The 12,719-nt window shown below is 39.7% G+C and overlaps 1 protein-coding gene across 1 annotated transcript; it reads right to left on the bottom strand.

The window, feature by feature from the left end:
- Positions 1-5,957: 5,957 nt before the first annotated feature.
- Positions 5,958-10,385, bottom strand: LOC126386534 (globoside alpha-1,3-N-acetylgalactosaminyltransferase 1-like). Its single transcript, XM_050038931.1, has 4 exons — positions 10,202-10,385; positions 10,005-10,050; positions 8,010-8,072; positions 5,958-7,601 (listed from the first exon to the last, which is right to left on the bottom strand). The coding sequence occupies exons 2-4, from the start codon at positions 10,036-10,038 to the stop codon at positions 6,676-6,678; spliced, it is 1,023 nt and encodes a 340-aa protein (XP_049894888.1). The 5' UTR covers positions 10,039-10,050; positions 10,202-10,385; the 3' UTR covers positions 5,958-6,675.
- Positions 10,386-12,719: the final 2,334 nt, after the last annotated feature.

Here is a 12,719-nt window from a genome sequence, read left to right as displayed (position 1 = left end):
GACACTGTGAGGAAAAGCCCCACATTTGTCTGTGTCTCTCACTGCACTGCACTGTCAGTCTGCACCAACTGATTAATCAACTGTGTGATCAGCGATCAGGGTGGTCCGAAAATTGAATATTTGTTTTTGGTCAGTTGCTAAAAAATAGCAAAAAATATTATTGATATGAGCTGCTTAAATAAAATCACCTGGTTGCAGACGCTGTATAATGCTGTTAATTTTTAAAGAAAAAAAAGTGGGGTAGTGAAACCATAACTTTGCCCCCCTCTATTTGAATACTGGGGGTGCATTTGCTCTTCTTGGTCTTATGCTCAGGTGCCTACAGGTGATAGTTACTTAATGCTTTTACACATAAAAAGAATTTCTAAACTGTGGTATTGCTACTTTTACTTTTTTAAGTAAAATATCTTACTACTTATTCCACCAGTGCTTGACAAAATATTGTGCACAAGAGATGTATCATGACCTTATACAAGTGGGCTTGCTTGAACCAAGATTGCATGTCGTCATATTTGATCTTTTAAAGTTTTATTAGAGAAGATATTCTAGTATGTAGTTTCCCTTTTCTATGTGAGCCCTTAGCCTCTCTCTCAAATACACACATGTAGTTACCTCCTGGCAAAACTGCCTCTGCCTGATGTGTTTCTGCTGACATGCTAAAACTAATTCTAGCCTACTAAAACTGTTAAAGGTAGCTTTTGTAGACTATACTTTAGTATGATCTCAAGTACAGTTTAGCAGGCATTGTAATAAATATCAGCATAATCTAAATATGTATGCTTTGGAACTACTTTGTTCAGGCTATTTTTGCTGACATAGAGACATACATTCATAACTTTTTGCTTATATCTTCCTAGTTTTCAAAATAAACTGCCTCACACAACAAGCACACTGTAAGGTGAATAAACTCATAAGTAGTAGTGCTGCATAGTAAAACAAAGCAGTATGTACCTTAATTTGCCATCTCAAAGACACCGCTGGAGTTACAGACACCACTCTTGAATGGATCATCTCATATCTCTCACACTGACAGTTTACAGTCACTCTTGGTAACTTCTCTTATCTATTGCCATTGTGAACTACGGAGTACCCCAAGGCTTGATGCTAGGTCCTCTTCTGTTCTGCATGTATGCTTCATCTGGGCAGATCAATGCTGAATCATAAAATCTATTTCCATTATTATACCAATGACACTCTGTGTCTATAGAGCCAAAAGACTTCTTTATGAAAAATATTTGTCTAAAGGATATAAGGCTGGATGTCAAATAACATTTTTTCAATAATACATCTCCTAATCTAGTGCCTTCTTCTAAAGTCTAATGCTAGAAATCTAGGAGTTATCTTTGTTTCCAATCTAACCTTCAACCATCACATTAATAAGATCCTCCTTGCGTTTATCAACTTACAATGGTTTCAAAAATGTGTGGAGGTGTATTGTTTTGTAAAAACTTTAAAGTACTTTAACCTTATTTTGAAAGGTGCAGTATAAATAAAGTTATTATGATTATCATTCTTATTATTACTTCTATTCTTATTATTATTACTACTTTTGGAAGTAAACACATCCACACCAACTAATTCTTATGATATGGCAGTGCCAACTAGGACATTTTTTTTTCAAAGCCAACTTCTTTGTGAACTGCTTTGCCTAAATGTTGGCCTATAATCATCTTTCATGTGGTGCCCTGTAATGATATGAGATATAATGTGATATCAGCACAATGGGCACTAGTGTGTCCCCCTGTGAGCTGCACCTCCACTATCTCTCAGTGTCAGTCCCCTTGACCTGGTGATTAGGACAGCATGTTTTGGTGTGGAGTAGCCTCGGGCAGGGTGGGGAAAGGCCTGTGTGAATCCAGCAGATTACCATGGCTTTCACCCCACCCATTCCCCCTGATGAGTCACACATTCACAGTCGTGCACACATTCAAGACATCTTGCACATTATCCCGTCAACAAATTAGTTCTTTCTATTTCTCAAAATAAACTGCCCCCACAAAGATATGCAGTCAATTTAAATATTAATATATGTACTTTTCATCTGGTCAACAATAGGTAAACACAACCTTGACTGGGCTGACAACTTTGCCTCAGAGCGTTACATTTTCTGTGTTCAGCCTTTTCTCGATTTGAATACATGCAAATTGTAAAAACTAAGTCTCTTTAATTACAGAGGTGCTCTGGTTTGTTAGACAGGTTGCCTGCTGTGCAAACAATTAGATAGAGCCTTTGGGGTGGATAGGACTCATTGATTTTAGAGCTTCTGTGTTTACAAAGGCCCTGAAGGTGTCGCTTCATGGAAGCTGAAGAGGACAGTGTGAAGACTTTAAAATGACACACCCTTTGTTTAAGGCTAAACATGAAACACAAGGAGACTATGGGTTACTTAACTGTGAAGTGCTTATCTGATTGTATTAGCAGTTTGCGATGAAGATTGACAACTGCCATCTATCTTTCAAACATGTCTAAAGTAATTATTTAACATAAAGGAAATGTCAGATGCTCATTCGTCGCTTATGCTTTTCTTCTCAGAATTACTCTTCATCACAGCTCTCTGTAACACCATGGATGTCCTTCTACTTTACAAGCGATTCTGAACTAAGGAAGTTAATAATTAATAGGTGTATTATTTGGCCAGGCTCCGATTTTGGTGCTAATCAGAGGCACGTGTTTTAAGGGCAGGACTCATGAGCCTGAAATCAGTCGCAGTGATAAAGATGCCTCTTTTCTGTTGCTAGAATAAAGGGTTTACATTTAAAGTTGCTTTTTTCAGAATTGGATTTCTCCTTATCACGTGAGCCTTTAATAGTGAAGCAAAGTCTAACCAGTACTGCAAAGGTTCTTTATGCATTAATGTAGACGATGATGAACACTACATTTTATCTTACTTGCAAAAGTGATAAACTGAGTTCTGTTTGTCACACATGCTGTTCTCTGTCTGGATGTTGTTTCCATTGGATGAAGAAGCATTTAATGCAGTTATTGCTAATGATTGAAGTAAATTACTGTATTATATTTTCTTTCTACATTTGCAGTCAATAGTTTGCTGGAACTGTGTTTTAGCAAAATGAGTCTGTTTTAACATCCTGTACATGGTATGGCCAACTTTTGTTGCAGAGATGCAGACCAAACACATTCAATACAGGTCATTCAGTGGCAGCTCGCTCAATCAGTTAGATGCTACATCACACTGACATCACAAAGTGTCACTTACTTCTAATTAAACTAATTAAAGGATCTCTGCATTTAGATGTGAAATAGATGTATCAGATATGAAACCAATACGCTCACCTCAATATGTAAAATATTTACAATGCTGAAACATAGCTTAATTATTGTGTATAGTTAAACACAGCTATAGTAAAGGGGAATTAAATGGTCAACACCTTATCATGACTGAGTAATTGCACCATCATCAAAACGTCTCCAGCAGTTTAACGTATCTGAAAGTGACCTGTAATTGACACTAATAAGCAGGCACGCTGTAGCACAGTGGCTCATTAGCTAGCATTCATGCCCCACAGCAATATCCTGGGTTGGATTTTATCCAGATGCTCCAGCTTCTTCCCTCAGCACAAACACATGCAGGACAGGTGGTTTGAAGGGTGAATGTATATGGTAATTTTGCCAATCTGTGAATGGAGATAAAGGACACAATTGAACTTGTAAGTTGACTAGTTGTATGTTTTTTCTCTGTGTGTTCATTGTTTACAGGTGTGTCCATGTGTATTGGCTTTAAGGAACACTTAATCCCCTAAATGATCATTATCAATTACTCACTCTGTGTGGGTTGAATTTGTAAAGAAAAGTATTTTCCTCACATGCCTTGAGTGAACGAAGAATCCAAAAATGGAGAAAAATATTGATGAATTGAAGTAAGTAGTGGTTTGTTTGTGTTATTGTTTGAATTGGGTTTTTTCAAGGGTTAGTTTGGACTCAGCGAAGTCACACAATGCGACGGCAGACCAGCAGCTCCAGTGTTCAGCAAGGTAAAATTACTCTTTTTGTCAATGGAGACTGACTTTGAAGGGAGTATAGATAAGTTTCACTTTCAGTTCAGTTCAGTTCAAGTAAGTTTTCAGTTCAATTCCCTGTCAGAAACAGCTTTCTGTTTTGGGAGTACTGAGCATATGACTGGATAAATGAGACTTGGATTATATTGCAGTAGTATGAGAGATTGTGAATGGATGTTTTGAATAGTTTTGCTGTTATTAAACACAGGCCCCCTATGACTTAACAAGAATTTTCTCTGTTTTTGGATTCTTCGTCTATCACGGATACATGCGAGGAAAACAAATTCAGTGTAACACAAGGTGAGTAACACATATGAATCTGCTTTTACGTCTGGAACCTCCCGTCTACAACAGGCTTGAGTGCCCTCGTTGAGGAATTGGGTCAGATTCCGGAGTTACTCTCTTATCCTGAAGCCTCCTTAAGGAATCTGTCCCTGTTTGTTTCGGCGGTGGGAACCTTTTGTGACCGCATGCCTTTGCTGACTTCTGCATGGAAGATGAGCGCTCTAACCACTACACAAGGTGAGTAACAGCTATACAAATGGTAATTTTGGGGGAAGAAGTATTATTTTAATAGAGGGGAAAAGTGGGCTCACCTTGACTTGATCCACTGGTTTGTGCAGTCACAAATACATACTCCCTTGCTAGGTGTGCAGCATCAACATATACAGTATTATGGTACGATATGTCAGTCATGGAATAATCTTAACAACCTCATCCTTCACCACACTATATGGCTGTATTCTTTAGAGCAGCCAGTTAGCCACAGCGTTTCATTAGCATCCCCCAAACTTAATGAATTACACATCTGTTCGGCAAATAAAACTGGTTTGCTGAAGTAATCACTCAGAAATTACTGTAATATTCACCATTTGAATGTTTTTTTGTGTTTAGTCTAATGTTACTGCAGTTATAATGTCACATCATCAGCATGAAGGCCAACAGCAAAAGGCTGTCAATAATATGTTGTCTGTGTATTTAGAAAAGACGGTAAATAATGACCACAAACCAGGTGCATTCACATGAAGCACAAAAAGTGAGAAGAGCTGGAGTAAAAAAAAAAAAAGAAAAGAGAAGTCAAGTTAAAGCCCATCTTTTAACTCTTTGCATTTTGACAATGTCACATTATCCCTTAGCTACATATAGGCCTGTTTATCCTCTTCATCTGCACAAGGAACATAAATGTCTTCAACACATTAAAAACTAATAGTTGCTAATTATAGAAATATAGGCTTACATGTGCCTAGGTTTTAATGTTAAGGATTTCTATACCACCTCTTCCTCTGCCTTAAGTTATACTGCTGCACATAGGCTCCTCGATCACCAGTAAACCACATGACAGGGATTAAACCAATAATTCTTTAAACTGCTTTGCATTATGACATGAAAAGGGGTACTCAGCATGGATCAAGTAAAAAAAGCCTTTATATATAGAGGATTGAAGCATTCACAACAAAACCAAAGCAAGCACATATTTAGGAGCACCTGCAGATCCTGTTGTGCGGTATATGTGCATGTTGCTTAGAATATTGTTGTGGACAGATGGCTTCAATATATAACACAATTTAGATCAAATTTGAATAGAATTTATAATCTGAATTGACGTGAATACTGTTCATGAGCCCACATGAATATGCCTGTGTGGCAAGCAGTGGAAATTTTTAACTTGGTCAAAAAAAATACTGAAAATAATTTTCAAAGGATTATCTGAAGTTTACCTCCAACTTCACTCCACGTGGCGATCTGGCCCTGAGGACAGATTCTGTTGGCAGTGAGAAAAAGCCATCTGCTGCTGTTTAACCCTCCCATTAAAACCCAGAACACAAGGAGGAGAGAGCTGAGTGTGAACGTGGGAGCACGTTTGTGTGTGTGCGAGAAAGATAGACAGACTCACAGACAACAACGTCGGATCATTTAAGTTTACCGTTTACTCCGACTCATACAGGGGAAAAAAATCACAGTTTTTAATGGAAAATTCCATCAAAACATACTGACTCAATCACCAATTTCAAAACTATTTTGGCTTTCGCTGAATGGTATGCGTCTATCCACGTGTAACCTGGAGAAACAGCATCCCGCTGTATCAATTTTTCCCCCGACCTGGTATTTAAAGACCTTGAAACAGCAGCTCTTCCAGTTAATGATTGGCCACTGCAGGGAAAGTGTGCACTTACACTGTTGACTCTTATCACTGCTGACCACAAAGCCACTGGAGCAGTATCTCCGAGGCTGACATTAATGGAGAGCACAGTGCTTCGTTTAAAGAGACAGGTCAATTTCTTTTTTGTCTGCTGTGGAAGAGATAGCAGGCAGAGACGCTGTTCACATAAATGGGTCTTTAATTGAGAGCAGATTGTGCAGTTTGCTTGTGTGTGTGTGATTGCAGGCTACATTTATTGGCAAAATAGAACAGAAAATGTAATCGAAATTATGAATTGAATTAAGATGAAATATGTGCTCTCTCTTCATCTTCACCCTTCATGTACTGTCTGGTCATAACACTGTTTGCTAATTTTTGAGTGGAGACCTTCTTCAAAAGGAAATTTCACACTTAAACAATAGTTCTTCATGTGGGAGTAAGATTTACATCCATACTTCAATGGGTTCGGCCAGCAGAACCCACCTGTCCTTCATTTTAAATTGATTCTCTTTTCTGCTCATCTTAAGCTTCACGTTGCCTTCCCAAAGAGACCAGCCTCTGTACAGGCACATCTGGAGCCAGGGCTGAGTCCCACCAGCTGTACTCTGGGGACAGCACACAGGTCGGCCTGTGGTCGATCAGGTAGCGGTTCAGGTAGCTCTCCTCGAGGCCCCTGGCCATTATCCCGTTAGCCTGGTCCTGCAGAATGAGCAAAGAACAGGCTTGGGCCAGTCTGTACATCTCAGAAACCAACCCTCCGTACAACTCAGATGTGTAGTAGTAGTCTCCTTCATCCTCGTCCACGCATGCGGATGAGACCTCTTCGACTTCATAAGGAAATGCATTTCTCGGCATCCCATAGAGCTCTGGGTGCAACGTGGCCACCAGGTCTCCAAGGATTTCCTCTCCCACAGGGGCCACAAACTCCTGATCGATGTCAGCACAGAAGATGTATTCCACCTCGCTGCTGATTGGGTTTTTGATAGCATCAGTAAGCAGGGCCATCCGGCGACGTGCCAACCTTTCCCACCCAGGGAGCTCTGCAATAGGAATCACTTTCAGATGTCGGTCAGGCCCCAGCTCAATGGGGGGATCCAGAGTGCGGGGATTGTCCGTGAGAATGTAGTAGGTGACCATTTGGCCAGGGAGAAAGTGAGTTTCAGCTGACGATAGGAAACGTCGTACGAACTGGGCATAAGTTCCTACCACAAATGCCAGCAGACCTGTATGGATTTCCCGTTGTGCGAATTTAGCCCTGCGCCGAGCTGACTTACGGGTGTCACCCCACACTAAAGGAGCACCCCATGGTGTCTCCAGAGGAGTTTGTGGTGCGGCTTCCTTAAAGACCATTATGTCTGTCTTTGCTTTTTCTCTCTCCTTTCCCAAAGCATGAGAGGCACGATGAGGTGACTCCACACTGACAGCTGCTTTACGTCCATTGAGAAAGTCTGAGGGGGCAAAACATGGATTTCCTTTTAATTCCAACACCAATCTAATTTTCTGAATGAGAAATGGTGGCACTTTTTGTGATGTACACAAATACACTTTTGTAAAGTTGGAGAAAAGTCATTCAGTTCAATCCAATTGATCACAACTGACCTTACTTAAAAGACTTTTTAAACTTTCACTCATGTCTGTGTCTGGAATATTTAGAGGAGATATTATCTGTTTATCTGTCACAATAAAGACAATGCAAAAAATAGACCCTCCACAGTAGACAGGATCTACTCATCATGCAACAACAAGGTTGTAGTTTACATTTACTTTGCCAAAGGCACATTTCTCTATGTGCACTCAGTGTCAGCAAGTATTGTGAACAAAGTGTTAGAGTAGAACAAATCCCTCAGTACACTTACATATGATAAGAGACAGAAGAAAACAGTACAGGACCAATTGTATTCTGGCCACTCTGACTGGTCCTGTTTGAAGGACAAACACACACATGTACATGCAATTAAATTAAACCAGTACAAGTTGCTATGCTCTCCCAGTTAGCGCATTTTACTTACAAATGTGTCTTTAAACCCTGACATGTAAAAAGACCAAAGCTCTTAGGAATGAAAAGAATGTGCTGATCTCTCTTTGGAAGTGTGGCAACCTGTGATTGCAAAAATAACATCTTTAAAGCATATGCAATACTTACACACTAGATGTACTATAGCTTATGTAATATTTATAGATTCTTCACACATAGGATATAACTTACTTGATCTTTATATAGGCCAAATAATGTGTATGATGCATTAAAATGTAAATGTTTGTGGTTTATACAATGTAGACATGAATTGTGTGGGATATTTTTACTTAAACTAAAATTTTTACTCATAAATTAACATCTTAAAGGGACAGTTCAACCCAAAATAAAAAATAGCCTACATATTTTCCCTCTTACCTGTCGTGCTATTTATCAGTTTAGATTGCTTTAGTGTGACTTCCTGAGTGTTGGAGATATCGACGGTAGAGATGTCTGCCTTCTCTCCAATATAATGGAACTAGATGGCACTCGGCTTGTGGTGTTTGAAGCGCCAAAAAATACATTTGAATAACTCAAAAGCAATGTCTCTTTCCAGAAATCATGATCTGGTTACTCAAGATAATCCACATACCTCATTGTGAACAGTTTCATGAAAGAAACTTTCTCTTTGCATCTACTGCTAGCTCATCTAGCACCACTGAGCTAGCTAACGTTACAGCTCAGCCGAGGCAGATGGCAGTAATGCTTACATCCTTCACAAGCATGAGCCTCTCGTCCATGAGTAGATGCACAATGCCTTCTGCATAATTATACAATTGGGAAGTGTAGTTTGGTATAATTCAGTACCACAAGCCGATTGTCATTTAGTTCTATTATATTTGAGAGAAGGCAGACATCTCTAATGAGCTACACACCCCAGCCACATCACTGTACAGAGGGAATTGGCATCTATGGACGAGAGGCTCAAGCTTCTGACAGTGTAGGATGTAACCATGACTGCCATCCCCCTCAGCTGAGCTGCAACGTTAGCTCAGTGGTGCTAGGTGAGCTAGCAGTAGATGCATACTTCCTTCTTCTGTGATACAGTTGGTTGGTGTAGTTTGGTAGAAAGAAAAAAGTTCCCACATGAAACTGCTCACAACAAGGTCTGTGGATTATCATGAGTAACCGGGGAATGATTTCTGGAAAGAGACATTGCTGTTGAGTTTTTCAAATATACTTTTTTGGTGCTTTGAGCACCACAAGCTGAGTGCCATCTAGTTCTATTATATTGTAAAGAAGGCAGACATCTCTACGGAGTGCATAAAGTCTTGTTCTGATTGTGAGGAAGTTTAGTAAGATGACAAGATAAGAAACAAAATATATATCAAATGAACAAGCAGTTATAACTTTGATATACTAATAAAGTAGTAAAACTATGTCATCTACAACTGTGCATGTGATGCTGAGCAAATAAAGCAGAAGGTAGACTGGGCGGATGTGTGTTAAAGATATGGGAGAAGAGATTGGTATGGAACCAGAAGTTACACATTGCATGAGATAGAACTTAAGTCAAAGCATGTGTGAGTGAATTTAGATATTCATCTTTATTTTCTCCACAAACATCCTTCTAATGTGCGTGGCCTTTCACCAGCCAAGAGATGTTGGACATATGTACAGAAGTTCTTGAATTAATCAAGGACTTACTTTGCCTTCCTGGACATATTTGCAGGATCAGATTGCACATAAAAAAAACCTGAGAAAAGTTTTTAAAGCTTTTCCCAGAGAGGATAGATAGATAACTGAGTATGTACAAACACAGCAGTCACAAATCAATGACAACAACCAGATATGACACTAACAGAAGATGTGGAGCAGTGGATGAGGTTGTACTGACCTGCGGGCGTCTTGCAGAACGGAAACAGCGCCATATATGTGACCTGCTGGTGAATAAACACACAAACTTTGTCTGAGGTCACTATTTATACCAAAAAAAATCTCCCGCACTGTGTCTCTGTTTCTCTTCGGCTCACTGTCTCTTCCTGGAAATGTGCTGTTTAACTCACTGTTTTCCACCAGTGATTATTTTCTTACCGTGCTCCCTCGTTCTCTCTCTTGTCCTTGCTTTTATAATATTTTCCACTCCCTTTTCTTCACATATCTTCTTTCTCTTTCTCCCCCTTCACTTTCCCCCTCAGGCTTTTGCAGTGTTCAGTTTTGGAGAAAAACCAAAGCTGCCAGATGTGTGGGGAGTCTGGGCTAATGGGAGGAGCTGAGGAGTGGAGGATAAGACATGGGGAATTATATATACAGTGAAGAGAGAGGTGGATTTTTAACATTCTTTCCTTCTGCTCACGTTGGAAGTATGACGATAAACGTAAGATGAGGGGCGGTCACTCCAAAACTCTGTGGGTGCACCTCAATAGATGCTCATACTGTCCTCAAATTCATTTTTCTGACATAAAATCCCTCTCTTCACATCTCAAGTGTGTCATTATCCTACAGAGAGGTGGGTTAGTGCCAAGTATACAGACATAATACTACATTCAGGCTGCAGTTCACGTCAGCAGGGTGCTGTATTCTTTCTGTCCACAAGGTGGAGGCACTCAAAAGGAAATACAATGAAAGAATCTGTTGCAAGTCAACAATAAAGAGGCAACACACTTAAAAGACATTATAATATCTGTTATCAAGCCATGATTCTACGTAAAATTATCATTAAAAAACTGATATTGAAAGACAATGTGGGAATAGTGTCAACATATGTCTTTTATGAATAAATAGCCTTCACAGGTATCCCTATCATCTGCTTGCAGAACTCTATGTGATAATATTTCTTGTGTGTTTGAGTGATTGTGAGCGTTGTGTTTCATTAACAGATTTTTAAATATGTCTTATTAGGGCTGGGCCATATGGGCAAATGTTAAAGGGACAGTTTACCCCCAAAATAAAAAAAAATATCCAGTTTTCCTCTTACCTGTAGTGCTGTTTATCAGGCTAAATTGTTCTGATGTGAGTTGATGTGAGTGTTGGAGATATCGGCTGCAGAGATGTCTGCCTTCTTATAATGAAACGAGATGGCACTCAGCTTGTGGTGCTGAAAGTGCCAAAAAACGTTTGAAGTTCAACAGCAATGTCTCTTTCCAGAAATCATGGCCAGTTACTCAAGATAATACACAGACCTTGTTGTGAGCAGTTATCAACCAAATCAATGCACAGAAAGAAGCATGGATCTGGGGAGCGTATTTATGTTTCCAGGGTTCTATGTTTCCCGGGTTCTATTCCCCACTTAACCCTGCAAAAAAGGTTCTATGTTCCCCGCTTACACAAAAAAGGTTCTATGTTCCCCGCTTACACAAAAAAGGTTCTATGTTTCCCGGGTTCTATGTTGCCCGCTTACACAAAAAAGGTTCTATGTTTCCCGGGTTCTATGTTGCCCGCTCAACCAAGTGGGAAACATAGAACCCTTTTTGTGTAAGCAGGGAACATAGAAGCTTTTTTCCAGGGTTAAGTGGGGAACATAGAACCCTGGAAACATAGGGATGACCCCGGTAAAAGGTTAGCTAGCTCTGTTGTTCTAGGTTAGCTTGCAGTAAATGCATGCCTCCTTCTGTGCAGTGATACAGTTGGCGGGTGTAGTTTGGTAGAAAGAAAATAGTTCTTACATGAAACTGCTCACATCAAGGTCTGTGGATTATGTTATTTCTGGAAGAAGACATTGCTGTTTAGTTTTTCAAATGTTTTTTGGCACTTTGAGCACCACAATCCGAGTGCCATCTAGTTCCATTATTTTGGAGAGACAGCAGATATCTCCAACACTCGGCAACTCACACCAAAACAATCCAGACTGATAAATAGCACCACAGGTAGCAGCTAAAATATGTACTTTTGGGGATGATTCACAAATTTAACTTGAAAGGCTGTTATGCGTACATGAGTCTACCACCATGCTAGAATCCACTTGATAACATGCTCACAGTAACAACTCTAGCATGCCACAGGTGTAGGCCCAACGTTTACCATGTTCACCATCTTAGTGTGGCATGTTAGCATGCTAATATTTGTTAGCTGTTTTAATTTTGTCCCTTATACTGTGCCTTACTATACAGATGGATGTGATTGTAGCCTATTAGTTTTGCAGCTCATTATCAAAGGCACTGGGTACATTTAAAACTGGATCTGATGTTGGAGCTAGATGAGAAGTAAGGAGATCAGAAACCATTAAGATTCATCATCAGGAGACCATGAATGGCTACAAAATTCCATGGTAATCCATGCACATCATCCATTTACATGGATTGTCAGCACCATTAAGTAGAATTCAAGACGTTCAATTTGAACTTTGGGAAAGAAAAAAGCTGAAAGTCTGCTCACTAATTCATCAGCACCCACTGCTTGTCTCTCATGACAAAATTAGCTTTGTATTCACATTATACACAGCTTATATATTTTACTGACTTAGCTCTGTAGTCCAGCATTGCGCAGGAGCTCTATTTCAAACCCATTTGAGTAATTCAGGTTCTCACCAAGCCCTACATTCTCATTTATCTACCCAGGATGACCCACGTCCCAGGATTGTTATGCTACCAGAGACTCAAACACACTCAAGAGG

The sequence above is a fragment of the Epinephelus moara genome, chromosome 24 (genome assembly GCF_006386435.1).
Source record: "Epinephelus moara isolate mb chromosome 24, YSFRI_EMoa_1.0, whole genome shotgun sequence".
NCBI lineage: Eukaryota > Metazoa > Chordata > Actinopteri > Perciformes > Serranidae > Epinephelus > Epinephelus moara.
This window is presented reverse-complemented; position numbering and strand designations above follow the sequence as displayed.

Bases quoted from the DNA above. Each gene is read 5' to 3' on its own strand.
- LOC126386534 (XM_050038931.1), bottom strand. From the start codon at position 10,038: ATGGCGCTGTTTCCGTTCTGCAAGACGCCCGCAG. The intron at 8,073-10,004 runs GTCAGTACAACC...TCCTTCAAACAG, and splicing joins GTTCTGCAAGACGCCCGCAG to GACCAGTCAGAGTGGCCAGA. The intron at 7,602-8,009 runs GTAAGTGTACTG...TTGCCCCCTCAG, and splicing joins TCTTCTGTCTCTTATCATAT to ACTTTCTCAATGGACGTAAA.